Below are 26,301 nucleotides of genomic sequence, written 5' to 3' on the forward strand. Positions count from 1 at the left end.
CGAGAAACCGTTCGTTGATCCTCTGTCTCTGACCATCGTCGTTCCTTTTCCCCCCCTCAGGACATCGTCAGCACACTCTTTTCCCTCATCTCAATTCCACCCCAAGTCGCTCTTTTTTTGCCGGTCCAGCGCTGCTCGTGTTCGCGCCTGGGTCATAAACCTGCTGTCGCTTGTGCGCGTTTGCGCCGGCTTGTGCGCGCCGTTGAGTCGACACGGGCCCCTACCTGAGTGCTCCGTACGAGTGCCTGTATTCTGGAGCTTCGCTGCCTCGGTGACATCTGGCTCCGCTTCGCTTCGCATCTTCCGCCATGGCCACTTCTCCGCCGGACTCGCCATCGCCAGCGCATAAGCTTCAGCGTCCCCTGAGCGCGATTGCTACTCGTCCTCAACCAAGGAGCACCAGTCGGTTGAGTATGAACAGCAAGCAAGGCGGCGAGAGCAGAGCCTCTGATGAGGACAATCGGACGGCTGTCCGTGTCGGTACGCACTTCTTCCTCTCACCCTCACTCACCCCCAAGCAAACGCTGGCACGATGTCTCGCGAACTACCAAGTGCAAGCAAGGCGACGTCGTCGCTGCGCTGCGCTTCGTCTTCGAGGCTAGTGCTGATTTTCGGATTCTGATGATGAGCTGACATGACCATTTCCCCTTCTCTCACACAGCCGTCAGAGTGCGACCGGCGTTGAATCCGGAAGATCCAGGATATGATTTGATCCCACAGCGCTTCCAGCGCCCTATGGTGCACGTCACATCCAACACGAGCCTGTCCATCGATTCTCCTCAAGGCCGCAAACTCTTCGTCTTCGATCGCGTCTTCGGCCCGGATGTTATGCAGGATGGCATCTGGGAGTACCTGACCGACAGCATCAACGCCTTTACCCAAGGATACAATGTCTCCCTCCTCGCCTACGGCCAGTCCGGTGCTGGCAAATCATACACCATGGGCACAGCAAGTGCACAGCAGAATCCGGACGATATTGGTATGAAACTTCTTTTGCCGCTCTACTAACAATAACAGGGGTTTTCTGTGCAAGCTGTATTGCACTTGTCATTTTGCGTGGCTAATCCGTCGTGCTCTTTTTCTTTTTAGGTGTTATTCCTCGAGCAGCCGCTGCTCTGTTTGAGAAACTAGATGTACAAAGGGGAGGAGTAAATAATGGCACAATGAAAAGCGCCAGCAGCTTCAGATCCCCCCGAGGGTATGGCCAACAGAACAATCTGGGCGATAGGAACTGGGCCTTGACAGCTACCTATGTCGAAATTTACAACGAGACACTCCGAGATCTTCTGGTTGCTGACTCCACGCCATTAAACGACCGAACTTCAGTTGCCATCCGAGAAGATGTTAAGGGCAACATCATTCTCACAGGCCTGCACCAGGTCGACATTACCTGCGTCGACGACCTTCTCAACGCCCTCGCATTTGGTTCTTCCATTCGCCAGACCGATGCCACTGCCATCAATGCCAAATCGTCCCGCTCCCACGCCGTCTTCTCCCTCAACTTGGTCCAGCGCAAGAGCAAGTTTTCAAATTCTGACAAGCGCCACTCCATGCCGCTGGAAGCCATGAGTGGCCAAGATATATCCGTGACGACTGATAGCAAGCTGCACTTTGTCGATTTGGCCGGTAGTGAAAGACTGAAGAACACGGGTGCTCAGGGCGAGCGTGCAAAGGAAGGAATATCCATCAATGCCGGGTTGGCTGCCCTGGGAAAAGTCATTAGCCAACTTTCGTCGCGGAACTCGGGCGCCCACGTCTCTTATCGCGATTCCAAACTCACGCGACTCTTACAGGACTCTCTTGGTGGCAACGCAATTACATACATGATTGCATGTGTTACGCCGCCGGAATTCCATCTGAGCGAGACACTCAACACCGTTCAATATGCTCAGCGCGCTCGTGCCATCCAGTCCAAGCCCCGAATCCAGCAGGTTGAAGAAGGAGATAAGAATGCCATCATCGAGCGGCTGAAAGCCGAGGTGGCCTTTTTGCGTGAACAAATTCGCAGCGCCAACGGCCAAGGCGATCTCCCTCCGCGCAGCGCCAACAGGTCTAGCGAACGATCGGAGAGACAAAATGAACGTGAAGCCGAGCTTCAGAACCAGCTGCTTGATCTCCAAGAAAATTATGGCACCCTGAACAATCGCCATGCTCGCCTGATTGCAGAAATGGCAAAGGCCCGAGAAAGCGAGTTCCAGCACCATCTCCAGCTGGACGAGCTCCAGGGTGAAAATGCTACCGATCGGCTGAACCGCTCAAACTCATTTGCTCAATCTGTCGAACAGGTTGTTCTCGAATACGAAAAAACCATCCAGACGCTCGAACAGTCCTTGTCGAAAACACGAACCACCTTGTCTAACACAGAAACAAACCTACTCGAGAAGGAAACCAAGTGTGCCTATGTTGAAACTATCAACACCCAGCTGCAGTCTCGTATTCAGAAGCTCATGGACCGTGAGGCCAGCACTGAGAGCTATCTCCACGACTTGGAGGCTAAGCTGGATGGCCACACCAGCGGCGAGGAGAAGAACTCGGCCATTATTGTCGAGTTGCGCAAGGAGATTTCCCGCATACGTGAGAACGAATCTGCGTCCGAAGATTATATTTCAACACTGGAAGAGCGACTCGCCGAGGCAGACCAGGACGCCGAGCTTATGCAGCGAGAGATTGAGCGTCTTGAGCAAGTGATCGAGAGACAACGGAGTCTTGGCAAGCTGGATGCTTTGCTTCACGAGCTTGACCACGTGGACGAGTCCAAATTGCGTGACTCGGAAGATGACACAAAGGAGTCGTCTACAGATGGTCATGACCACCAAACTACCCAAAACAACGACCAGGACACTGAAACCGAAGAAGCAAAAGCGAAGCTTGCCCCTGTTGTGGAAAACGACGAAGACGCTGTCAATGCGGATGAGCCTGTGCCAAGGATTTCTGAGGATCAACCTGTTGACGACGTAGCTAAAAACCAGGCTTTTGCACAGTCCAAGTTTGTGGCGGATAAGCTCGAGTTGGTGACCCGGGAGCTCTTCGACCTTCGAACTGAACACGAAACCACAGTTCATGACTATGGTAGACTTCATGCCAAGTACGAGGAGGCGATGCGAAAGCTGTCAGAACTTCAGGATACAATTGACGAAGCTCGCTACCCTGATCGTCTCCGCCATTCCATCATTTCCGTTGACGCAGCAACCGAGACTCGCCCTGAGTCTTTCCAGTCTGTTCAGACGAGCTACGCCAAGGATGACTTGCGGTCTTCGGCCCACCGATCGCTCTCCTCCGAACTTTCGTCAGTTATGGACTCGCCCATCACGGCTGATACGACGCATCTCGACCTGGAGTCTGAAGACGATACGGCTACCGCTAAGCCGGCAGCGTCGGTTGAGGATCTGACCAGGGAGCTCGCGGAACATGTTGAGCTGCATGAGCAACATGAACAACATGAGCAGATCAAGCTGAAGGAGCAGACTGAACATGTCGAGCAGGTCGAGCAGGTCGAGCAAGTCCAGCAGGTCGAGCAGAAGGAGCCCACTGAGCATGTTGAGCCAATTGAACATGTTGTCGAACCTGAGCATGTAGAACAGTTTGAGCTGAAGGAGCCAGTCGAGCTTAAGGAGCATGTTGAGCATGTTGAGCAGATTCAAGACACTCAGCAGTTTGAATTCGTTGTTCAGCAGGATGATGTCGAATACCAGGAGCCGGCCGAGCAACCTGATCAGGCTGACCGTAGCGAACAAAATGAACAGCTCGCTTTGGAGATTGAGAGACTTAGAGTCTTGGCTGAAGAAAAAGAAAAAGCCGAAAGGGAATTGGCCATGAAATACGCCCAACTTGAACTCAAGCACAACGAGACTTTGGATATGGTTGAAGAGCTCAAGACCGAAGTCACCAAAGCCCGAACTGTTGACAGCGGCCCCCGCGTAATCCGCCGAAAGTCAAGCCAGAATCTTCTTGGTGTGGATCGTGCTCAGCGATCATTCGTCTCTTTGAGAAATCTTGCTGCCGAGAACTTTGAAGGAAAGCCCGAGACAATGCAATCATTCGAACTCAACCTCAACTCAGCCATGCACGAGCTTCAATCTCGGAGTGAGCGAATCCAAGAGCTAGAGTCTGATATTGCTGCGGCCAAGAAGGAGATGGAGAGCAAAATGGCCATCATTTCGGGCCTGGCGCGTGAGCGCTCTAGCTTGAAAGCTTCGCCCGTCGACATGTCGATGGTCGCAACTCTACGAGGCCAACTTGAACAGAGCGAGAGGCAACTGTATGATCTTCGCGAGGCGCATGCCGTGCGTGAGCGAGAGCTGACGAGCGAAGTCGAGGTCCTCCGCAAATCCGTGGTATCTACTCCTACTAGAGAGTTCATGCCAAGCGATGAGGAGGAGGCGGACATACCGTACAATGAAAGAGTGTCTACGTTGCAGGCAGAGCTGGCTGGCTGGGAGAGTAAGCACCACACTGCTCTGGTATCTATGCGAAGCACCGAGATGGAGATGCAGTCGACTATCCAACAGCTAGAGGCCCAGCTTGAGGCTGCCAACACCCAGCTGGTCGAATCTGAATCCCGAGCAGCAGCCGAAAAGGATGCTGGTGAGGCCAAGAAGGAAGTTGCTAAGCAGCAAGAGCTTATTGAGTTCCTGCGCGGAGAAATTGACGAGTACAAGGCCGTTATCAGCAGCAACGCCGCCAAGGTGGCAGAGCTTGAGGCTCTCCATCTCTCCGCTCGCGCGGCAATGGATGACATGTCTAAGATCCACAGCTCTGTCACGGCTGAGACAACCGCTCGTCACCAAGAGCTTTCCGCCAAGCTTGAGGAGCTGATTGCCAGCCACGAAGATGCCACAAAAGCCCACCAAGAGGAGATGGATATGCTCAGGCAGACCCATGCCCGAGAACTTGCTGATCTGAGGAACCACGAACAGACCGGTTATGAGAAGCAGGTGGAAGTGCTCATGACTGAGCATTCAGAGGCAATTTTCAAGTTGGAATCCGAGCTTGCTCAGTCCAGGGATGAATTGACAAGAGTTGCGACTCAGATCGCCGCCGTCTTTGGCGCAGAGATGCCACTAGAGAAGTTGGGCGAGCGGATTGAGGCTCTCGTTGCTGGCCAAAATGCCCTTGAATTAGAGCGCAAGAAGATGGGAGAGCTGACGTCCCATGTAACGGAGCTATCAAACATCAACGATTCGCTCGTCCGCGATCTTGAAGGAGTGAAGACGGTTATTGCAAGCATGCTTCCCGGCAACACAGAAGCCAAGGTTGGTCCCCTAGTAGACCAGCTCGCCGCGGTCAAGGCCAAGGTGGAGGATCTTGATGGCCGTAACAAGAAGAACTCTCGTCTCATCGAAGAGCTGGAAGAACAGCTGCAGCACAATTTTGATGAGGTTCAGGTAACAAATAACCGCTTGAGTTCGCTGCAGTCGGAGCGTAACGCTCAGCTTGACGAGGCACTGGCCTCTCGAATCAAGCTCCAATCCGAGCTTGAAACAGTGCGCGAGGAATATGCTGCTCTCCAGGTAAGTTCTAACACCCTTCCACGCCCTCTCATTATATTGAGGGCTGTTGGTCATGATCTGGTTGAACCCAGCTAACCATAGATTCACAGGTCAAGTACAACGAACTGGCCAATGGAGATGTCAAGCGATCAAACTCCAATTCGACAATCCGTAAGAGCTCCTCACACAACTCTCTACCATCGCCACCTCCTTCCGTTCCTCTGCCACCTCTGCCCAACGGTGCGCCCAGCTCTCCTACTTCGACACGCCCTCCCAGCAAGGACAACTTCAACATTTCTCAAGTCACCGAGGATCAAGAAGCACGCATTCGTGCTATTGAGAAGCACCTCGCTGCTGAGCGCCAACTTACGCAGACGCTAGAAGAAGCGCTGGGCGATCTGGAGAAGCAATCCAAGAAGGTCAAAACAGACTGCGATGCTTGGAAGAAGCGTGCCCAGGAGCTTGAAGCAGAAGTTAAGGAGCTGAAGGAGAAGTCGGTCGACCAGTCACAGGACAACCGATATAGTATGCAAGCGGTAGAAGAGGAACGCAAGAAGAGACAGGCGGCAGAGGCAGCTCGGAAGCAGCTCGAGGAGAGAATGCAGGCCATCAGCAAGAGCAAGAAGAAGAAGGGCAGCCTGAACTGCTTCTAAATGCGACGCTTATGGCAGACGCAACTAATTGCGTGGGTACTGCAGGACTATACCCCAACTCTTTGCGCCTCGCAGGAACTCGCTTTGGATCTTTTTTTTTTTTACCTCTTGGTTATGATGGGATCCCATGATGTCAAACTTTCATGAACTTCCTCTCTCCGAATCATGATGCTTCTCCTGTCCGATGCCTCTTGCAGGAGAAGAAAATATTGATATTTTATATTCTGGTATTGCCTATTTGTTCTTCTTCTTGTTTTGTTTCATTCGGCGCAGCCAGGAGTTTTTGACCCTCTTACCTATTTTCGTCATCTATTATTCGAAACGTCTACTTCATTCTTTTTTTCTGGAGCGAGCAAACTACCATGTCATTTGCGCCGTGCTAAATGACTGTTGTATGTCATGACGCACGTTGTTTTACTCTATCTATTCTTCTGTCTTTTTTTTTTTTCTCTGGTCGTCCTACTGTATCGTGTAGGCGAGGTGGTTATTATTTCGAATTTGATGATGCTGGACCGTGCGAGCGTTAACATTGAGGGGAGCTGTAAAAACACGAGAGAGGGTAACTGCATGGAGTCGATCGATGGCCATGTTATGAGACTTGGAGTTGATGTGATGGATTGGAACTTGTAGATTATATATGTATACTCTCTAGATGGCTTTTTTTGTTTGAGGTGCTGAATGTGAGATGCGCCCTAATGTGGCACGGATTTATTATCATTTTTATTGCATTATCGTCGCCGTTGTCAACTTTCATATTCAGGGGCTACATGGATCTCCTCGTTTTTTTGTAGTGAGTAGCGTTCTAGGGTTTACCGTATGATGGAGTTTTGCTAATCGGATTTATAATGCAGCTGAAGTGAGTTGAATGATTCCTAAGCAATTCTCCCGTTACGGTCAGTGGAGCAGAGTCATGTATGTTTATCATATCTCAAGATGGCTTATTGGTCAAAAAGGCACTGTATATATGCTGTCGATGAATACCGATGGATATCAAGATTCTTATAGTGGGTGTATTTTCTCTTTGTTTGGATGCATGGAGTAATCCTGGAGACATGCCATGTTTAGATGGCCTCAACAGTGAGAGAGCTATCTCGTTTACTTTACTCCTTACCACACAGAAAGAGGCATGACTATCCAGCATTTGGGTAGTTAACAGTATCAATAGTATATTCGGAATCTCAGAAAGAAGGAATAATAAGATAATGCATGTTGATTTGTGTACGATTACCACATGGCAGATACATTATAGGTAAGCCTCACTACCTACTAGGAGGTAGGTATTCGACATGTTGCAATAGCAGTTTTAGGTAGGTACATGTACTTACCTAATGATCCTGTAGTGCTGAAATGTCGCTCCAGATCCGTTGCAAAACCGAGCCCCACCAGATTCCCGATCCATGTCTTTTGTCTTTGATTCACGCCCTTTCCAAATCCCTTTTTCACAGACTCAAGTGACTTCATTTCTCATCCAACATTTGTCGCAAAGGAAATTATTTCTGTGCTTTATGTGACTTATTCGCTCATTTAGTTATTTTACGAGAAATTATGGCACGGTCGGACGAAGCTCAAGCTTTTTTCCATGCGGTTTACTCTGCCGCTCAGCAGATTCCGTATGGAAAGGTGACGACTTATGCACATATTGCCTACCTCGTCGGCACGCGTAAGTAATTGCCCGGATACATGATCGGGTGTTTATTTTCTCAATTGGATTTACACTTGTGGTTAATTGCTGATGGGGATACTGATGAGGACTGTGAGAGGACAATAGCGCAGCGGCCGAGACAAGTTGGCGTTTGTATGAAACATCTCCCTAATGATGAGGACGCCATGTTTAACAGCTCGAATGTGCCATGGCAGAGGGTGATTAATTCCAAAGGAGCTGTATCGCCGAGGTGAGATTTATGTATTTTGTTTCGACATTTAAGCAGATGAATTATTTGCCCCTATATGCATGCTTATTATGAACTATGATTGATAAGGCTGTTTCTAGATCACAACCTTCAGGTGCCGCAAATCAGGCTGTTGAGCTGCAGAAGGAAGGCGTTGAAGTAACTCGGACTGCAATGGGAGAATATACAGTTGACCTGGAAGTGTATGGCTGGTTTCCAGAGGAATTGGCCGAGGAAGACTGAATAGGATTGCTTAAATGTATCCATCAATGGAAGGCTTGGTAAGTAGTACGTCATCGAAGGAAAATTGACCACAAAACTGACCGAGAGTGTAAATTATAAATTAAGAGTGTATAAATACACAATATGATGCTATATGAATAATACAAAACCGGCTTTTTGGTGGCTTTGCAGCAAAATGGGCTTCCTCCGTGATGAGATGTGCGACCTGTACTTACGCACCCATATTCATGCTCGTCAACTATTCATCTCGAATCCAGATATAAGGCATTTCCAGCATTTTTTGTACACACCCAAGATAACTATTTACCTATCTTACACAGCCTGGAACCCCTGTGGCGTCGAGTTAGTCTGAGCCACTCCGCTATCTCGCGGCTCAGATGGCGGCCGATGCTTCGCTGCGTCGCTATTGCCGAACTGCCTGTCATTTGTAGGGATAGAAAAACCAGCGGGCGTCTTCTTCGCAGTGCTGTCGTCATCTTGGCCTGGGTTGGCAGTGTGATACTCCAACCACTTGAGAATGGTGTAGACAGCAAAGGCAAGAAGAGAGCCTAAGAATGGCCCAACCCAGTAGATCCATTGGTAGCCCGTGAAGTCGGTGACGACAGCAGGGCCAAATGATCGGGCTGGGTTGATGCCAGTTCCGGTGAAGTTTGTACCGCAAATGTGGGCGATGAAGACGGCGAGGCCAATGCCCAGGGGAGCCAAGAACGTGGCACGGTGCTTTTCCACGGCAAGGAAGTAGACGGTGATGACGAGCTGTGATGTGAGGAACATTTCAATAAAGAGGCCGCGGGAGATGCTAGTGCCAGAAGATAGCTTGTTGGCCACGAGCAGAGGGCCGGGAAGTAGAGCATCAGTGACTGCGGCGGCAGCAATACCGGCGACGATTTGAGTGGGAAAGATGAAGAGGCCACGAAGCGGCTTGACTGCACCGACAAGGACGAGACCAAGCGTGACCTTGTGGACTGTAATTAGTTCATCGGCCACGGAAGAGGAATCATTGTATAGCCAGATACTCTCGACACTTACAGCAGGGTTGAACATGCCACCCGTTACTCTATAAAAAACCCATACATTGACGGCCAGTGCAGATCCGAAAGAAGCAGCAATGTACAGGAGAGAAAAGGGGAACAGAGGTGCATTAGGGTTTCCTGGATCATTGTTTTCGATGGCGGCCTGGGCGCCGATAAAGGACATCAGGAGGAACATGAATGTTCCGCAAAACTCGCCGAAGACGACGACAATCTCGTTGCGGATACCTTCACGCGGAGCACGCGGAGAAGCAATACGATGCATGTTGGGCGCGTATTGTCCTGGTATACCTCTGAAGGAGCTAGGTGAGTGATCCTATAGGGAATAGGGAGATATTGTAGACTTGGAACAAGGCAAAAGTAAAGATAGAAATGAGATTGAGATAGGGTAATGGGATTTGATTAGGTTGTTCTATATATACTACTTAGTCTGCCTCGATACAGATTTATGAGTATAATGATGACATCTGCCACGGCAACCTTGTTACAACTCTCTTTTATTCCTCATTCCCTCGTACTCCGCCCTTTCATCTCCTAATTTATTCCCATGTGGAGCCATGTGACGAGCTCTCAGCTAGATAAGGTGCAGAAGCCGGTCCTGATTGAGTTTTGAGCCACAAAAGACTTTTATCATTGATGGGGACACTGGAGCTGAAGAGGAATGCGGAGCAAGCTTACTGGAGCAAAGATTGACGGAGATGGCAACGGCTGTGGCGTATGGATGGATTCAACCCGGCTGGTGATTGCGGCCACAAGATTCAAGCTTGCGCTCCCAAGTTGCTCGCGTTCTCCTCAGTCTGACTACAAATCTTGAGAGCCGATTTGCGTGTTTGAAGCGCGCCAGGATGCGAAGAGAGAAGTAGAGATACAGGAGAGGAGACGACACCCACTCAGCTGAGATGCACGGCTTAAGAGTCGCATCTCGCCATCGGTGGTTGCACTAATGGTGCACGATGACTCACTAGGAGACAACATGAGTGCAAGTATAACTGAACCAGCACTGTTTCAAGCAAACAATTTGCCCACGATCCATTAGAGTTGACCATACGATATTAGACCTGTTGTTGTGCCACGCTCGCTGTTGACACGCAGCTTACACGCGAGACCCTCACGAAGCTGAACCTTGATCCCAGTCTGACTACACCCAAAACGTCGTTGGCTGCTTAGTGAACAGCACCACAGCTCCTGTCCAATTGGCGGCGAGCTCAGCTGGATTGTTCCCCGGGAGCCTCACAAGAGCTGGAGATGCCGCATCCGTGTTTAAGCTTTTGTACCAGGCGCAGCCACAACCAGCCCGAGGATTCCGGTTCGTGCTGATCCCGCGGCTCGGATGCATCATGAAGCCGACTCCCTGCCTCATGTCCTGACGATCCCCGCGGCCTGTAAAACGGTCGTCTGAGTAGCTTAGCTAGAGTGTATCTGGATTTGGCAGACAGGACCCTGATGTGCTGAAGTGCGGGTCATGGATATTCACAGGGGCTGAGACATTGACTTCAACATCCTGGATCCTTGAGAGTAGCTCATAGTGTCAGCGATGCAACCTTTTGAGATAAAATGGCTAGCTAGTTATGCGGGTTTGGCAAAAAGGCAGGCGGGAGGCGGCGTCGGCGAAGACCGCAAAGCCATTTCTGACAATGACACAAATCAACAAGATCTCAATGAGGATCGGGCAATTAAAGTTCGTGTGCTGCCAGCCAAGCGAGGAGGAAGAGACCATTCACAAGGGAGGCTCTTACGGGCCAATAGCGGTTCTGCATAGGACGGCAGAGAAAGCCTCACAAACGCCGTGGCGTGTCGCCTCTTACCTCTACACAAAGATGACAAGGTACCCTACGAAGATTGTCAAGGTCATACAGTGAGAGAGATGAATAGTCTAGTCGAGTTTTGGGAACCGTAATTAAGTTATTCAAGCTGGTCTTTGTCATCGTTCCATCATTACTCATGAATCCTATCCATATCTTCAAGCGTACTTGATGTCACCATCGATTGGACGGGGCCCACTGTCCGCATACGAGGGAGGGGGAGGAATAGATGGGTATGTCTGTTGCTGGGCTTGCTGTCCTTGACCCTGTTGAGGATAGTAGCTTTGAGGAGCTGGTTGTTGATGGTGTCCCGGGCTTGCAGGAGGCTGCTGTTGCTCAAGGGATGATGCTTGTAAGGCACCAGCCTCGGCCCCCTTTAGAACGCTGAACAGTGTTTGTGCTCCAGCCGGCCACATTCCGGGAGGGCCTTGGGAGGGGACTTGCCCCCTTAGGATTTGGTCTACGGAGATACTCTGCCCGTAAAACACAGCATTTGCATCCCTGCGTTCGGCAACAACGGTGCCGTCTATGCGGATCCCGGCATAGAAGCCTCGCGATTTGACATATGAAAAGACGGGCTTGGTTGCGCTGGCGCTGAGACTCCGCCTGTGGCTCTTCTTGTCCGCCGCGTCGGGTGGCTGAAGGCTTTGCTGCTGCGACTGTTGGTCCTGCCCTTGTCCTTGTGACGATGAAGGCCGACCATCGCCTCTGGCTGCCTTTGAGTCCAGGGATGTTCCAAACTCAACGGCCGCACCAGCTCCATACGGGCCCGCCACCACAGCTAGGTCGCTGCCCAGGCTGACGCGGGTGTTGGTGAAGGCGGCGAGGGACTCCCTATTGTTAATGACACAAACGCAGTCGTAGATATCGAGGCCGATCTGGAAACCTCCACCAACAGAGTGCAATTGAATGCCTGAAGGAGGACTCCAGCTCCCGTCAGGTAGTCGCGCAATGAGGATTCCTGAGCCTGTGGCACCGGATACCTGGAAGCCGGCGCGGAGAGTGGTGAAAATGGCGAGCCCAACTGCCTTGGAGATGACCTTGGGGGGAATCGTGACAATGACGCGGTTCTTGGGCTTCTCCTTTGTAGGGTCGATGACTCTATCGGTCGATTCGATAGCGTTGGGATCGGTCGAGGTCGGCACCGAAGTGGCAGCAGGGTCGGCATAGACTCCCTTTTCTAATACGCGACAGAGTTAGCAACAATGGCCTTGTGCTACTTAAACTAACAGAAAGACAGCTTACTGCAGAATGCCTTCAGTATCGTCGCGGCCTTTTCGCACTCCTTGTCCAGCGTCTCCGGGAGGAAGCTTTGGCTGCCGAGCTTGTGCGCAATGCTGTTGATGGGCGCAGCAGCCTTCATGCCCAGAGCAGACAGACGCTCGCTCCAGCCGATCTTGTGGTGTCCCTGCTCGTCGCCGGGCGCGTGCTGCGGAGACGGAGGCGCATACTGCTGCTGGCCATCTGCTTGAGGCTGATATCCTGAGGGACTCGGAGGTTCATTGAGGGAGTTTGACGGCGGCTGCGCAAAGGTGGGGTTCGCAGGATTGTAGGCGGGGATGGAGTAGTTGGAGGTTTGCTGTGGTAACTGAGCTGGAGGGTTGTATGTTTGCTGCTGGCCCTGCTGCTGTGAGAAATCATGCTGAGGTTGGTATTGCTGTTGCTGAGGCTGATATTGCTGAGTTGGAGGAGGCCCAGGGGGAGGTGGCGGGAAATGTTGCTGGGTTGTCTGTGGAGATTGCGCCTGTCCTGGCTGCTGAGCCTGTTGTTGGTATTGCTGCTGTTGATTCTCCTGGTGGGCATTATGGGGCTGGTAGGACTGAGATTCTTGTTGCTGAGGAGGTGGAGGGAACTGAGGATATGGTTGCTGCTGCTGCTGCTGAGGCGGAGGAGGTCCAGGAGGAGGGGGCGGGAAATACTGGCTCGTCTGCGGAGGTTGCGCTTGGTGATCTTGTTGCTGCTGCTGCTGCTGTTGAGACGGTGGAGGCCCAGGAGGTGGTGGCGGGAAATATTGCTCTCCCGGAGCTTGATTCTGCTGCTGCTCGGAGCTGGACATTGTTTCTGCAGCCGCTGGAGTTGTATGCCCTCAAAGACAGCCAGATGAGTCTATCGCCGATTCTCTTCAGCCTCAGCTGTCTGTACTTGGAGCGTCGAGATCCTGTTGATTGCGGGGGATTCGCCAAGGGTGATGATCCCAGCTTCAGCGGGGAATCCCTGACGATGAGAAGCAGATGACTAAGCCCAGAGATTTCATCTCAGGCTTGGTTGTTGATATCGCCGTCATAATGGCGATCTGGGTCTTAATTGGGATGTTTTGGGGATTGATTAATACAGGTAAGAAGCATAGAGAAGCCTAGATGAAAGCTTGAATCGTGTGTGCAGGAATGGCCTTGTCGTTGTACAAAGCTGGCTTGCATGATGCATGACGCAGGTACATGTAGTAAGAAGGAGGACACATGTGCTAAGAGCAATGGATTCACCTCTGCGATAAGATCGTTTATTCCAATGTATTCCTTGAATGCAACAAAAGCATCAGTTTTCCCTCTATACATGTATCCTTTCTAGATTCTTCCTCCCCATCTATGCATTCCTTTATAGTCTAGTAAAATGGCGTCTTCATCCCGCAAGGCACAATGAGCTCCCATGCCCTAGTGTACATGTATTTAAACGGAATGCCACGTTCAAACTTTAGAAACAGCCAGTTAGTTAGTTAGTAGAGTCATGCAATCTGACCAAACCATTCGCTTTTTGCTATCCGCCTTTCCACCTTGCGGCAGTCCATATCCCTAGCTTGTTCTCGCAACTCGGTACCGATGCAATCACCAGGCGTCGTCGTCGTCATAGTAAAACTCCATGCCAGTCTTCTCAGCCAATAGTAGCATCCTGCTCACCGTCCGCCCTACGTCTTCCGACTTGATCGGCAGTCGGTGGTCTCCATCCCACTCCAGCAACATCGAAGTTCCCTTCTTGCTATACTTGTACAGCTTCTTGTGGAGGGGAAGAGCTGGGTCCCGCAGCCCGTGAACGTGCAGTGTCGGCGTTATCACCAGGTGCGTTTCGTCTTCCTGGTCTTCGTCGGGGAAGTCGGTGAATTTACACAGGACCTCGCCGGCGTGGGCTAAATGCCGCGGCTTAGTAAGAGTGCCAGTCCGGTCGATGTGCACAACGGGCCCAGGAGCGGCCATGATGACCGCGAAGCGGAACTTGATGCCAGGCAGCGGTCTCTTGGACTCGTCCGCGATGTGATCTTGAGCCCAGAGCAGACTCGACGAGATGATACCGCCCTGCGAGAAGCCCAACAAGCCCACCCACTCGCCAGTACCCTTGTCCGCCTCCATCACGTCGGTGATTTGTTTTACTATGCTCTGGGATGTAGCCACCGGGTCCAGGGGCTCGTGATTTTCTCTGTAAGCTAACCACCGCTTAAATGGTGCAAACTCGCCGTAGACAGAGGTAACGGTCTCGTGCGCATAGTCTTCCAGGAAGCCGTCGGCAAAGATGAATCGAAACTTGTCCTTGAGCTTGGCTATGATGGCTCGGCACTGGATTTGGAAGATTGCGGCATTGACGCCGGCGCCGTGGATGCAGAGAATGCGCGGGAGAGAGAGATCTTCGCTCATGTTTTGCGGTAACCGTGGGTGCTCTGGGTGATGAAGGAATTGACCCAGCTGCTTGAGGGCACGGGCGTTACAGCATTATATGAATGTGCTGCTCGTCTTACCTACGAAGGATTGGATGTCAATGTACGGAGTAGGTAATCGCATGTAATGCACGATGATGGAGCCCCGCATGCCAGGGTATCATTTAGTCGCTGGAACATGTCAGATCGTCCATGTTTTTTTATCATGCTGACTCGTGCTGCGTGAGGCATATTACTATGATACAGCGTGGGAAGTGGAAGACTAAGGACGAATGTTCCCATAGCCTCAATCGACCGCCGAATATAGCTCCCTTTTGCTGGGAGTATAATCGTTCTTTTTCCAGGTCACATCCCTCTCTTGAGGGACCCATTGACGTGTCTCCCAACCGCAGAAAGGATTCTAATAACTGGGAGCTTCAAACAATTGATGCTACAACGACGCGAACCGGTTTGCCGCAGTGTAACGTGCTCGTACTCCCTCCTAATGATAAAGCCAAACAGCTGCGCACATAATACTCGGTTACAGATCCTGAGGATGCCCTGGCATTACAATTTTGTATAGCTCTATACTAAGGGACAAGGTAGGAAGGTAGCTAAGACTGTCAGCCATTGACACATCGTGTCATTGCCGGCCCGGCGCGAGCCCATCATTCATGAGGAAAGAAAAGAAGTCGGCAATCGCTTCCAAGCTCACTAGAAAAGAGTTCCATCTCCATCAATTAATATCGGGCTGGATCTGGTCTCCGGACGATACTTGGCCGCAAGCTCTCTACCACTCTTCCAAGACCCAGCCTCCAATAACTGCGGGAGAGAGAGAGAAACCCCCTGCGGCGCCAAGACATCATTGATGAGCTTATGCAGCTCATCCAAGAGAGCAACCGTCAGGGCTCGCCATTCCACAATCACGTCTCCAGTGGATGAGAAGAGCGGCAAGGCTTGCCCTGAAGCCTCAAGTCCCTTGCTGAGAACCTCAGGCTTCAGCTTCAAAACTCCCATGTCCACAAACAATCCTCCGTTGCGGTACTCGGGCAAGCCGGTTCCCTTATCAATGTTGATCCATTTCAGCTTCAATACCTTCATAAAAGGCACGGTGAGGGAATATCCAAGCCATTGAGTCAGCTTGTGGAATGGGTGGATTCCCGCAGTTGGGTTTTCGCTGTCTCCAGATTTGTCCTGTAGTACACGAAGAGGCCATGCGTCTCCAATGGGTTGGTCATTGATTCGCGGACGGTTTGACGGCCACGCGGGGAGGAGAATACGCTGAAGGATGCTCCAGAGGGCCTCGTAGTTGAGCTCCTCATCATTGCCATCCTTGAGTAAAAAGTCTGGAGAAGGTACGTTAGCGAGGCTTTACTTAAGTAAACAAGCAAGCTTCATGCTGAAGATTGGGAGGAACTTGCCAACGAGCAGCCCAGGCCGGCCGGTTTCGCCGAAAATCTCCGGGATGGAAAGAAGAGACTTTCCAAAATTTTTCAACAGCTCAATTCGTGATGCGACGCCCACCATTGGATTTTGGGGACTGATTTGGAAGTGGTGAACGAAAACGTCTTCGGTGAATTTGCTGAGAGCATGTCCTGCACAGGGTCAGCCGGCCTGCAGCTAATGATCCTTGGGTGGTTGGACAGAAGGAAGAAGAGCAGGCAAAAAGGCAAAGCTTTACCATCTACAGTAGCCTTGTTCCCTCCCGCAGCTGAACTGAAAGCTCCATCGGTGAACATGTACAGCGAGGCTACCGCGATGCCTTCACTGCGACCATACGCGTTGTCGCCTCCAGGCTCACGGAATGCCCATGTGTCGCCCGCTCCTGCGTCGAGCAGCACAGACACGAAGAAGAGATCAATGAGGCGACGAGTGATTTCCACATCGTCTACCTCGCTGTCTTGCCATTTCTGGACCAAGTTCTCTAGCCGGGTGATGCCCCCGATGCTGAAGTGCTCCCACCTTCCATGAGGCGGAATCTCTGCATATCGGTCGGGGCCAAAGTCTCGCTGCACTCACGCTGTTAACAATGCCGCGCATCCGAGCTCGTAGATGAAAAGGGCAGCAGGCCGAGTGTAGGCTTACCGAAATGACGCCGGCGACAAATTCCGCCGTCTCCTTCATCCGGCCCTCGTCAAACACGAAGTTGTTGAGGCCCCCATTTCGGGCCGCTCCTAAGACGATCTGCGAGCGCTCTCGGACTGCGCGGAGGCTCTTGAGATACTCGATATCGGATGCAAGAGTAGCCGCCATTGTGTATTTCCAATGTCTTCAATGTCTGTAGTAGTGTAATTGTTTGATTGTTTGAAGAGGCAAGCTTCAAGAGGGCACGAGACAAGATGACATGCTCCCAATGCCGACCCAACGATACCGACAGGCAATCCCCCAGATGCCCCGCTTAATTCTGACCTTGGCGATTTATCTGTCCCCCGCAAGCTGTATTTCGGAGCTTGCCGAGAGACACCGGACACTGCCGTTTAGGTAGAGCTGTGCGCAAGATGCCAATACAGCGAGGTGGTCGTTATCGCTGATGTGCAATGAAGTTGATTGTGTTTGATGGAGAAGAGGCAGCAACATCAGCATCCGTAACAATGGAGAGACAAAAGGGTTTCAAGCGCGAGTGGGTGCGGGCGTACAAGCAAGCAACAGCGGCTGGTCTAGACGTTTGCCCTCTGGCCCCTCAACTGAATCATGCCGGGGTAGATCTCTCAATGCCGCACGTCCTTGCCTGTATTCTAGTATATGCTGGATGCTCCCTAGGTAGGAAAGGTCAGCAGTAACAGAAGAAGAACTTCAGATAGCTAAAATGTTCATGCACTTCCTCTACATCTTGCCATGACACACTTGATAACGTCGTCGCCAGAGCGCTGTGTGACCATTTCACCCCGCAATAAAGCTCTTTCTACGGCGATGTTGAGTACATAAACGCCACACTGTGCAGACAGCTATACCAGCTCGTGCGAGAAATAAATTGCAAGAGTCCATTGTTTTACAACTCAGTCATGGATAGAGCAAGACTGTCGAAGAAGACAAAACAATGGATAACCGACAGTTACGGGCAAGATAAGACGCAAGCACATTAATGGATATAACCACTGGTGGGGCACGTAAACCCTTGGTAATCATCTCCATGTACTACCAGTGTATGTACAAGATAAGGGAAGATACAGGGAACAAAAGAATGCTGTGAAAATGGGGATGTGGGCGTCCGCTTAATTCTCGACCAATGTGCAGATGCGAAATCGTCTCAATCCCTGGCCTCAACGTTGCCCGCAGGGGGATCTACTCCAGGCCTCCCCTCATCTCAAACCACAAGATCGGCATGTCTGCACACGAGGATATACCTCAACTGACATGAGCTCGCGTATTTGAACTGACACCAGCTCCACTTTTATTGTTCAACAAGGAAGCTCATCTGACAGGAGGTTCAAAGGCGTTCAAAGGCGTTCAAAGGCGTTTAAGGCCATTAGCTGGTGTCAGATCAAAAACGCGAGCTCATGTCAGTTGAGGTATATCCTCCTTGAACTGCCGCGTTAGCGCACAGATCATGTCTTCTGACGTCGATGCAACGCTGATCCAATTACCCAATCGCCGTGTCTCGGACAGCCAATGTCTGGTGCACAAACGGCAAGACTTTGCCGAAATAAAGACCTTGAGGTTCCCGTGTCCAGCACCCTTGCCTGTGTTTCTCCTCTTCCATCGTGCTGTGGCGAGCTATTGCACTTACCAACATACCTAGAGAATCGCACTGACGCATTTACCATGCAGAGCCGAGATTCGGATATTGACGAGTCTCAGGTCCCGGGAACGGTGTTGCTCATTGATATTGAGCACGCCACCGGCACGCTACATGCTTCGAAGCAAACCGACATCATCCTCATCCCAACACCATCAACCGATGTAAATGACCCTTTGAACTGGTCGCCATGGAGGAAGCGTCAGCATCTCATTTGTCTGATTGCGTGAGTCCGCAGTCCTGCAAGCCAGATAGCGTTAACAGCCATTGGTCAGATCTGAGACTGACATCGTAACCATGCAACTTCATATAGTTACACTATGTTTAATGGCATGGCTTTATCCGTGGTGTACTCGCTTTTGGTTCCGCTGTCCACAGCTTTAGACGTCAGCGGTAGGATTCGAAAGGACTCCTAGAGGAGGGCTCGAGCTTCGCTAATTAATGGTTTCGTATACAGTTGGTAATCTCAACGAAGGGACGGGATACATGTTCTTGTTATGCGGATGGGGCCTGCTTTTCTGGCAGCCGTTTGCTCTCCAATATGGAAAACGACTGACATACCTACTATCCATGCTAGGCATAGTGGTGAGTGATAATAGGCAAATTATACGCCCCCTTCTACCCTGCTGAATCCAGTGTTCATAGGCTGTCTCCGTCTGGAGCCCATATGCCAAAGGCCAAGGCCAATGGATCGCCCGCAATATCGTTGCCGGCTTCGTTGCCGCACCAATCGAGGCTCTGCCAGAAACTTCCATTACGGACATTTACTTTGCTCACGAGCGAGGCACCTACATGGGATGGTATGCGTGGATTCTAGCTACCTCTAATTATTTTGCACCTGTCATCTGCGGCTTCATCAACGATAGCATGGGCTTTAAGTGGCCATTTTACTTCATGGCCATATTTAGCGGTGCTTGCTTCGTATTCCTTTTCTTCTTCTTGGAAGAGACAAATTACGATCGTCAGTCTGTAGGAATGATCTACGCTGAAGATGCTCATGAAGGCTTGGGTGAAAAGATGACCTCATCATCACCAGGGGCAGCAGTTGGCAATGAGAGTGAAGAGACAGCTCTTCCCCGGCACGGCGTCAATCACGCTGCCGTACTCCAAGGCAGTGAAAAAAGTTACTGGCAGAAGCTTGCTTTGTTTGACAAATCGCGGCCATTCCTGATGCACAGACACGCATGGCAGATTTTGAGATTGATCGCCTGGCCAGTTGTTTTTTACTCGGGTTTCTCGTACGGCACGTATCTAATCTGGTTCAACATCTTGAACGCAACATCATCAGTCGTCCTCGGCGGCGCTCCGTACAACTTTAAGCCAAGTATTATCGGCCTAAGCTATCTGGCATGTGTTGTAGGTGTTGTTCTTGGGTATGTCATATGTTTTTTGATCCGTATCAATCAGCTACATAACTACGTATCTCTCTACTGGTGTACTGATGCTTTTACCTCACAGGTCAGCTTACAGTGGAATAATCTCGGACTGGTTTATTATCAAGCTTGCACGACGCAATCGTGGGATTTTTGAGCCAGAGCAGCGTCTATGGCTATTCTCATTGACAACGATATTGGTGCCGGCTTGCCAGATCCTCTGGGGCGTTGGGGTAAGCTGCGAACTCTTTGTTCCTTATCATCTTCTAATGGTGGAAATGCTGACTCCAATCAGGCTGCCCATCATGTCCATTGGTTTGGACTCATCGTGGCAATGTGTGTTCTCGCAGCTTGCAATACAGCTGGCATCACCCTGTCTATCGCATACCTCGTTGATTCGTACCGAGAAGTATCAGGAGATGGGCTTGCATCGTGCATCATTATTCGCAACACAATGAGTTTTGCTATAAATTATGGCATCACGCCTTGGCTGGACGGCCTTGGCTTACAGGATTGCTTCATCAGCGTCGCATTTGTTGCACTGGCCATCTGCTCCATTTTTTTGCCAGTTATCTGGTTCGGCAAAAAGCTTCGTAACGTAAAGCGGGAGAGTTATTGGCGAGAGGTCAAGCCCAGAAGTGATTAATGCCTTGGCACTCGAATGTATAGGTAGGCTATTGCGGCCCTATCTACATTTTGCCATCACCTAGATACGTGGGAGTCCAGCTCCACCACTCATGATAAGTTACTCTACTACCTTGATGCCATATGCTGTAAAGAGTGTAATGACGCCGACACTTGTGAAAGGTAGCCATGGGCTCATCAGCCTTTTGGCGTTGGGCATATAGAGGGCCCATTATGCCCACTCTATAAAATAACATGAAGGACGCTTTGAATGTCACTCAGTTGTTAAGTAGTAGATCATTGCGATAGTTCAAGCGTTTTCTCGCGGCAACATTATAACTTGAGGCTATGTATATATATGTACCAGCCTAGTATACATGGATTAGAGATGAATTCAAGCTGAAAACCACTAAAGTCCATTTGTCTTGCTATCGATACTTGGCAGCAAGGACTTCGCGACCTGGTTCAGCCCATCTATAACTGCTACCATTTCCTCACCACTTAAGCCGGGATGTATACAGCATATTCGCAGTACTAACACTCCTCGTATTCTTGTCGTCAACGGTGCTGCCAAGTTTTCCTCAATTGCCGTTTGAGAAATCTTCGCATTCAAGCCATCCAAGCTTTCTGCCGGGATTCCAGAAGGCTTGTATCGAAAACAAATGATACCCATCTGTGCTGAAGATAAGATCTCCCAGTCTGGTAGGCGCTCCAATGATGACTGTGCTATCTCTGCCAGTTCAAACCCGTGGTTGATATAATTATCAATTGCATCCAAACCAAGAAGCTGGAAGGAGAACCATAGTTTCATTGCTCTTGCAGGTCGTGTGAGTTCTGGTCCGTAATTCCAGAAATTTGGGAATGACTCGGCTGTCTCGGCAGCGTCTTGGGTATACTCTGCAGATGTTCCAAAGGTTGAAGTAAGGTTCTTACGATTCCGTACGAGAACCATTCCGCAGCCGTATGTTTGGAAAAGCCATTTATGGGCATCCCAAGATAGGCTGTCACAGAGTTCAATACCATTGAGAATACTGCGACGCGATTTGCAGAGCAGAGCAGATGCCCCGTAAGCTCCGTCAGCATGGAGCCACAGGCCGTGTTCCCTCGCAATGGCTGCAAGCTCAGGAAATGGGTCGACAGTGCCGGTGTTTGTAGTCCCTGCGTTCCCAACAATAAGGAACGGAATTTTGCCAGATGCGTTATCTTCCTCAATGGCCGATTGAAGTAGTGTTGTATTGATTCGCATCTTATCATCGCAAGCCACCTTACGAATTTGATTAGGGTGGAATCCAAGAATCCCCAAGCCTTTCGCTAATGATGAGTGGGTTTGATCAGAAGTGTAAGCGACTGCCTTGCTCCTGTCTTCAAACGATAGCTTCTGATCCCGTGCTACCATGAGCGCAGATAGATTAGCCATGGAGCCTCCAGAAACGAAACAGCCTCCAGCCATCTCAGGATACCCAATGGCATCCCTCGCTAGCCAAGACAAGAGATGCTTTTCCACGGCACTGGGACCGGAACTTTGAAACCAGCTTCCGGCATGCGTATTATAAGCAGAGTTGAGAATTTCACCCAGCCAAGACAAATCGGATGCTGGAGATGGGATGAAACCAAAGAATCGTGGATGGTCCATGCGGACACGATACCCAAAAATTTTCTCCGCGTGTGAAAGGGTGACATCAATCGAGCTTGGTGCCTGCGATGGCTTTGCAATGCTCCCTATTTCTCTCTCATTCTGAGGGGGAACGATGCTTACAATTGGTTGTGAAGGAACATTCTGCCTTTCTTGCACACAAAGTTTCAACACTTTATGTGCTATTTCAGCAACATCATGTTTCGGCGCCGCAGCCATTGTGTCGATGCTTCTGAGTTTCCAATGAACGACACCCGTGGTCGTGTATACAAACAACTCTTCTCAACTGTCTTAATATATTACTTCAAGATCTGAATGGAGTACTTATGTACCTTTTAACCCAGCAATTGAGCCATATCCAGACGGGTATCGTCGGCTGCTTACTGTATTGACTGTTTTCTAGAGTTGAAGCGATACCGGAAGATCCACCAGCCAAGCTGGGACTGGAGATCTCCAATTCGGAGCAATGATTGGGGATCGGGGTCCACTCATTCATAGTCCTTAGGAACTCTACGGCTTTTGCTGGGGCATAACAGAGTTACATACATACTCAAGGTTGAAGCCCAGATATAACTTGCAATCGAATACTTTTTACGTCCGTCAGAAATGGCTCCAAGACCAATACAAATTGACTAATATGCAATGCAAACCATAAATTCCTATGCGATAAGCGGCTAGCATTTTCACTGGGCCTCTAAGTCCGCCCAGAAAGTTGAATCGATCGGGATAACAAGCACTGCTAAAGGTAGCATCGGTTGATAAGAGGAACCAACGCCAGTTCGGTGTGGCAATTCTGGGATCACAATCCCGCAGTGCCGTGAAAGGGTTGACATTAAAAACATCTCCAATTTGGAGCCTTTGGCGATGAGAAAAGCATCACCAAGGCCGTTGAAAACCGGCGCCAGATTTGGGTCTCTCGCCAAGTCAACTTTTTCACCAGATAGAAGTGGCAGGCCAGGAATCTCCAATTTGGAGCTTCAAAGTCTCTGTAATTTTATTGGCTCTTCTCCTGCGTGAATCTCAATTTTGTGGGTCAAAGGTATTCCACGCTTGTTCCATGTATTTAATCTCTTCACTTCCCCAAATTCCCCCAAATTCCCCCAACTTCCCAGATTCATTAGCATGAAGCAGTATGCCGAAAGTCTCGAAAGCACCTACGAAGTCGTACCGATGCCACCGCTGCAGTCGGCTATTCGCGAGGTCTGAGCACCTCCAGAGGCATGACAGATCACGTTAGTATTGTTAATTCCCGCCTATGCGAAATATTGTATTCAGACTAGTGTAGATACAAAAGAGAAGCCATTTCAATGTTCTCAATGCCCCAAAGCATTTACCAGAAAGTGCGTTTCCTGTGGGTTATATTGCAAATATGCAGTACTAATGGCGAACTAAAAGAGATTTGCTCTCGCGGCACGATCGACTCTCCCACCACTCTGGGACTGCATCACAGTCTTCGTCCTCCACTACACTTCCCGTAGCCTACTCTTCTCAACAGCCGCCGATATCTATCAATGTGCTGCTGGATCCTACAACAGAACACTCAAGCAGACAATCAGACGTAAACCAAGAATCCACACTTCAAAGAGCCAATGATGTCCTGGGTGCTTCTCTCAATGAAGCTGAGAGCCTTCCAACAACTACGGGAATAGCAAAGTCTTACGAGGGCCATGTTACACAAGGTAGCTCTATGAGTCAGCCGCTGGGTTTTCCAATTGAAGATACAGCTGTCGATTATTTTACAATTGGTTCCATGGATGATTTCACATCTTTTATGGATAGCGTCTCCGTCCCCACGCATCCATTCTCTCCGACTTACCAACCTGTGCCATTGTTTTTTTCAGCATCTGACCCATCTTCTACCAATGCTTTAAACGAAGATATAGCAGGCAATGCTACATGGAGAAATACAGCATCGAGGCAACTCGTTCCAGGATTCGCCGCTACCTTGACGCCAATTGCAAAGGATGTTGATTCTTCTCTTTCTCAAACTAAGTTTAGGCTTCCTCCACTACAATCTGATGATGAGCTGGCCAATCCATGCCCTCAAGATCAACATGATCTCCATATGCATATATCTACCGACTGTCGGCAACGTATCATCAATGACTTGGATGGGTTTTCCAATTATATCGACAAAAACTTTGCCTTACCATCACGACACGTATTATCGAGATTTTTCGGAGGTTATTTTAATACCTTCCACGATCACTTCCCGTTCATTCATATTCCAACTCTCAGGCCTGAAAATATTAGGGCGGAGCTATTTCTTGCCATGGCTGCTGTTGGAGCTCGCTATACTCACGAGTTGGAAATAAGTATTGACTTATTTCATATGGCAAAAGTCTTGGTACTCGAACGCCTTCGGAGACACAGAGCTGCAAATCCTATCGTTACTCATAGGCATCCATTTGGTAAGCCACTTGCACTAGGCGAGCCGATAGGACAGCCATCGCATCTGCAGGAGACGGGTCTGTCCAAAGACAGCCAGCAAAATATTATCCAGACGGTTGAGGCGATGCTTTTATTAGTTGCAATTACTACCTGGTCTGAGCCTGGCACTACATCTGATGCTTTGTCGATGCGCAGTATGCTAGACTGTCTTATACGGGAAGAGGGAGCTCTTCGTATTCGTCAAACACGAAATTCTGATGATTGGGAAAGTTGGATTTACTATGAAAATATTAAGAGGGTCATTTTTGTTGCATATTGCTTCATTAATATGCATACCATAGTATTCGACATACCACCTTTGATGTGGGCAAAGGAAATTAATTTCGAGCTTCCTTGTCGCGAAAAGGAGTGGAGGGCCAGGAATGAGGAGGAGTGGAAGCAAGCATACGGCCATGGAGGCCAACCGGCTCAAAACTTTCGGGAGACTTTTGCGAGTCTTTTCGCTAGCACAAATGAGACGGATGATAAGTCAAAGACAAATCAAACGAGCTTCTCGTCTTTGGGCGGATGTGTCTTGATGCATGCGCTGATTCAACAAATCTGGCTGGCCAGAAATTCTGGATTACCTCTTCAGCAGCCAGAGAACAGCCTTTCGACAGAACAGATTGGTGCTTTTGAGAATGCACTAAGAACTTGGGCGATATACTGGGAGCAGAATCAAGAATCTTCCATGGATCCCTTGAGCCCTCACGGCCCTATTGCATTTACCTCTACGGCTCTTATGAGGCTAGCCTATATTCGACTCAACATGAATCTCGGCCCTATACGTTGTTTAAGTAGTTGGGATCCGCATTTGATCGCGCAGTCGCTTCACGCGAGCCCCCCAGTCCAGCGTAGCGAGAGACTCACTCGGGCTGCTCTTCATTGTGCACAGGCTCTGAGTATTCCAGTCAAGTTAGGTATAAACCATATCGCGGAGACACAAGTTAGGTTCTGGTCAAATCAGCATGCCTTGTGTTCTTTGGAGTGCGCTTTATTGCTCGCAAAGTGGCTTGAATCAGTTGTCGTAGATGATCCCAACCCACCACTGACACAAGCAGAGGAGCGACTTTTGGACTTTGTAGTCCAGCTCATCGCTGAAGCTGAATACAAAGTTCAATGCGAAAAGATATGGGAAAGAAAAATGTCACTCAATGCGCAGACTGTACGGCTCTGGGCAAGGCTATATCAATCCAAAAGCGTCTGGGAGGTGGTTGGTTTGATTGGAGCGTCATTGAGCATATATGCAGACATACTGGAGCAAAAATGCTCATAATTGAGAATTTTGACATCAAAGTATCTGCTCAATCGCTATATATGAGTATTTGGGGGCGAATAATAGGAATTATGTATATAAGAGTATGAGAGAAGAGTCTGTGAGTGTAGGATGGGAGAGGTTAAGCTTTTGGTCCTAGATTGAAAGGGGACTATGGACAGGATTCGGCAATATTTTATGGAGCAATAACAAAATGTCTACGCTGCGGTGTCAAACTCGGAGAAGTGATACTGCCTCGAGTTGAAACAATTTTATTAAGATTGGACTTAAGGAACTGGGATGGTTTTTGCAATGCAATCAGGAACCATTCCAAAAGATCAAATTTCTCATTGTTTGCATAATTTTGGAGGTATTTGAGCGAAAGAAAGTTGTTTTTAGCACAAATTGGAGCGTTCTTTGGGATTATCATCACGTTTCATTGCTCAGTTAGCCAACTATTTGTCAACCTCTCTTTCACAATATGAATTAACCATATGTCAAGCTCCTGATAATTCTAGAAGAAA

The 26,301-nt window shown here is 49.7% G+C and overlaps 9 protein-coding genes across 9 annotated transcripts; 4 read left to right on the forward strand and 5 right to left on the reverse strand.

Annotated features, from left to right (window-relative positions):
* Positions 1-127: 127 nt before the first annotated feature.
* Positions 128-6,142, forward strand: TRIVIDRAFT_210991 (uncharacterized protein; the record flags this gene model as incomplete). The annotated part of the gene is made up of 4 exons (XM_014094981.1): positions 128-480; positions 662-979; positions 1,090-5,510; positions 5,600-6,142. 4 exons carry the CDS (start codon positions 309-311, stop codon positions 6,140-6,142), a joined length of 5,454 nt encoding a protein of 1,817 aa, XP_013950456.1.
* Positions 6,143-7,687: 1,545 nt separating this feature from the next.
* On the forward strand, positions 7,688-8,274 carry TRIVIDRAFT_39282 (uncharacterized protein; the record flags this gene model as incomplete). The annotated part of the gene is made up of 3 exons (XM_014094982.1): positions 7,688-7,802; positions 7,911-8,034; positions 8,133-8,274. 3 exons carry the CDS (start codon positions 7,688-7,690, stop codon positions 8,272-8,274), a joined length of 381 nt encoding a protein of 126 aa, XP_013950457.1.
* A 312-nt stretch (positions 8,275-8,586) lies between these two features.
* Positions 8,587-9,570, reverse strand: TRIVIDRAFT_228188 (uncharacterized protein; the record flags this gene model as incomplete). Its single annotated transcript, XM_014094983.1, has 1 exon — positions 8,587-9,570. One exon carries the CDS (start codon positions 9,568-9,570, stop codon positions 8,587-8,589), a length of 984 nt encoding a protein of 327 aa, XP_013950458.1.
* Positions 9,571-11,271: 1,701 nt separating this feature from the next.
* TRIVIDRAFT_115456 (uncharacterized protein) lies at positions 11,272-13,028 on the reverse strand (the record flags this gene model as incomplete). Its single annotated transcript, XM_014094984.1, has 2 exons — positions 11,272-12,287; positions 12,353-13,028. Coding segments are annotated over 2 exons (1,692 nt in total), but the record flags the coding sequence as incomplete, so codon positions are not given.
* An 898-nt stretch (positions 13,029-13,926) lies between these two features.
* Positions 13,927-14,727, reverse strand: TRIVIDRAFT_56606 (uncharacterized protein; the record flags this gene model as incomplete). Its single annotated transcript, XM_014094985.1, has 1 exon — positions 13,927-14,727. One exon carries the CDS (start codon positions 14,725-14,727, stop codon positions 13,927-13,929), a length of 801 nt encoding a protein of 266 aa, XP_013950460.1.
* Positions 14,728-15,270: 543 nt separating this feature from the next.
* On the reverse strand, positions 15,271-17,013 carry TRIVIDRAFT_80136 (uncharacterized protein; the record flags this gene model as incomplete). Its single annotated transcript, XM_014094986.1, has 4 exons — positions 15,271-16,072; positions 16,148-16,321; positions 16,408-16,735; positions 16,812-17,013. 4 exons carry the CDS (start codon positions 16,977-16,979, stop codon positions 15,441-15,443), a joined length of 1,302 nt encoding a protein of 433 aa, XP_013950461.1.
* Positions 17,014-18,444: 1,431 nt separating this feature from the next.
* TRIVIDRAFT_184629 (uncharacterized protein) lies at positions 18,445-20,481 on the forward strand (the record flags this gene model as incomplete). The annotated part of the gene is made up of 7 exons (XM_014094987.1): positions 18,445-18,688; positions 18,776-18,855; positions 18,920-19,047; positions 19,108-19,471; positions 19,526-19,835; positions 19,921-20,068; positions 20,131-20,481. The coding sequence occupies 7 exons, from the start codon at positions 18,489-18,491 to the stop codon at positions 20,479-20,481; spliced, it is 1,581 nt and encodes a 526-aa protein (XP_013950462.1).
* A 387-nt stretch (positions 20,482-20,868) lies between these two features.
* Positions 20,869-22,311, reverse strand: TRIVIDRAFT_39965 (uncharacterized protein; the record flags this gene model as incomplete). Its single annotated transcript, XM_014094988.1, has 1 exon — positions 20,869-22,311. The coding sequence occupies one exon, from the start codon at positions 22,309-22,311 to the stop codon at positions 20,869-20,871; it is 1,443 nt and encodes a 480-aa protein (XP_013950463.1).
* A 1,056-nt stretch (positions 22,312-23,367) lies between these two features.
* TRIVIDRAFT_39716 (uncharacterized protein) lies at positions 23,368-25,798 on the forward strand (the record flags this gene model as incomplete). The annotated part of the gene is made up of 5 exons (XM_014094989.1): positions 23,368-23,432; positions 23,488-23,650; positions 23,756-24,016; positions 24,086-24,481; positions 24,554-25,798. Coding segments are annotated over 5 exons (2,130 nt in total), but the record flags the coding sequence as incomplete, so codon positions are not given.
* Positions 25,799-26,301: the final 503 nt, after the last annotated feature.

The sequence above is a fragment of the Trichoderma virens genome, assembly GCF_000170995.1.
Source record: "Trichoderma virens Gv29-8 chromosome Unknown TRIVIscaffold_91, whole genome shotgun sequence".
Lineage (NCBI taxonomy): Eukaryota > Fungi > Ascomycota > Sordariomycetes > Hypocreales > Hypocreaceae > Trichoderma > Trichoderma virens.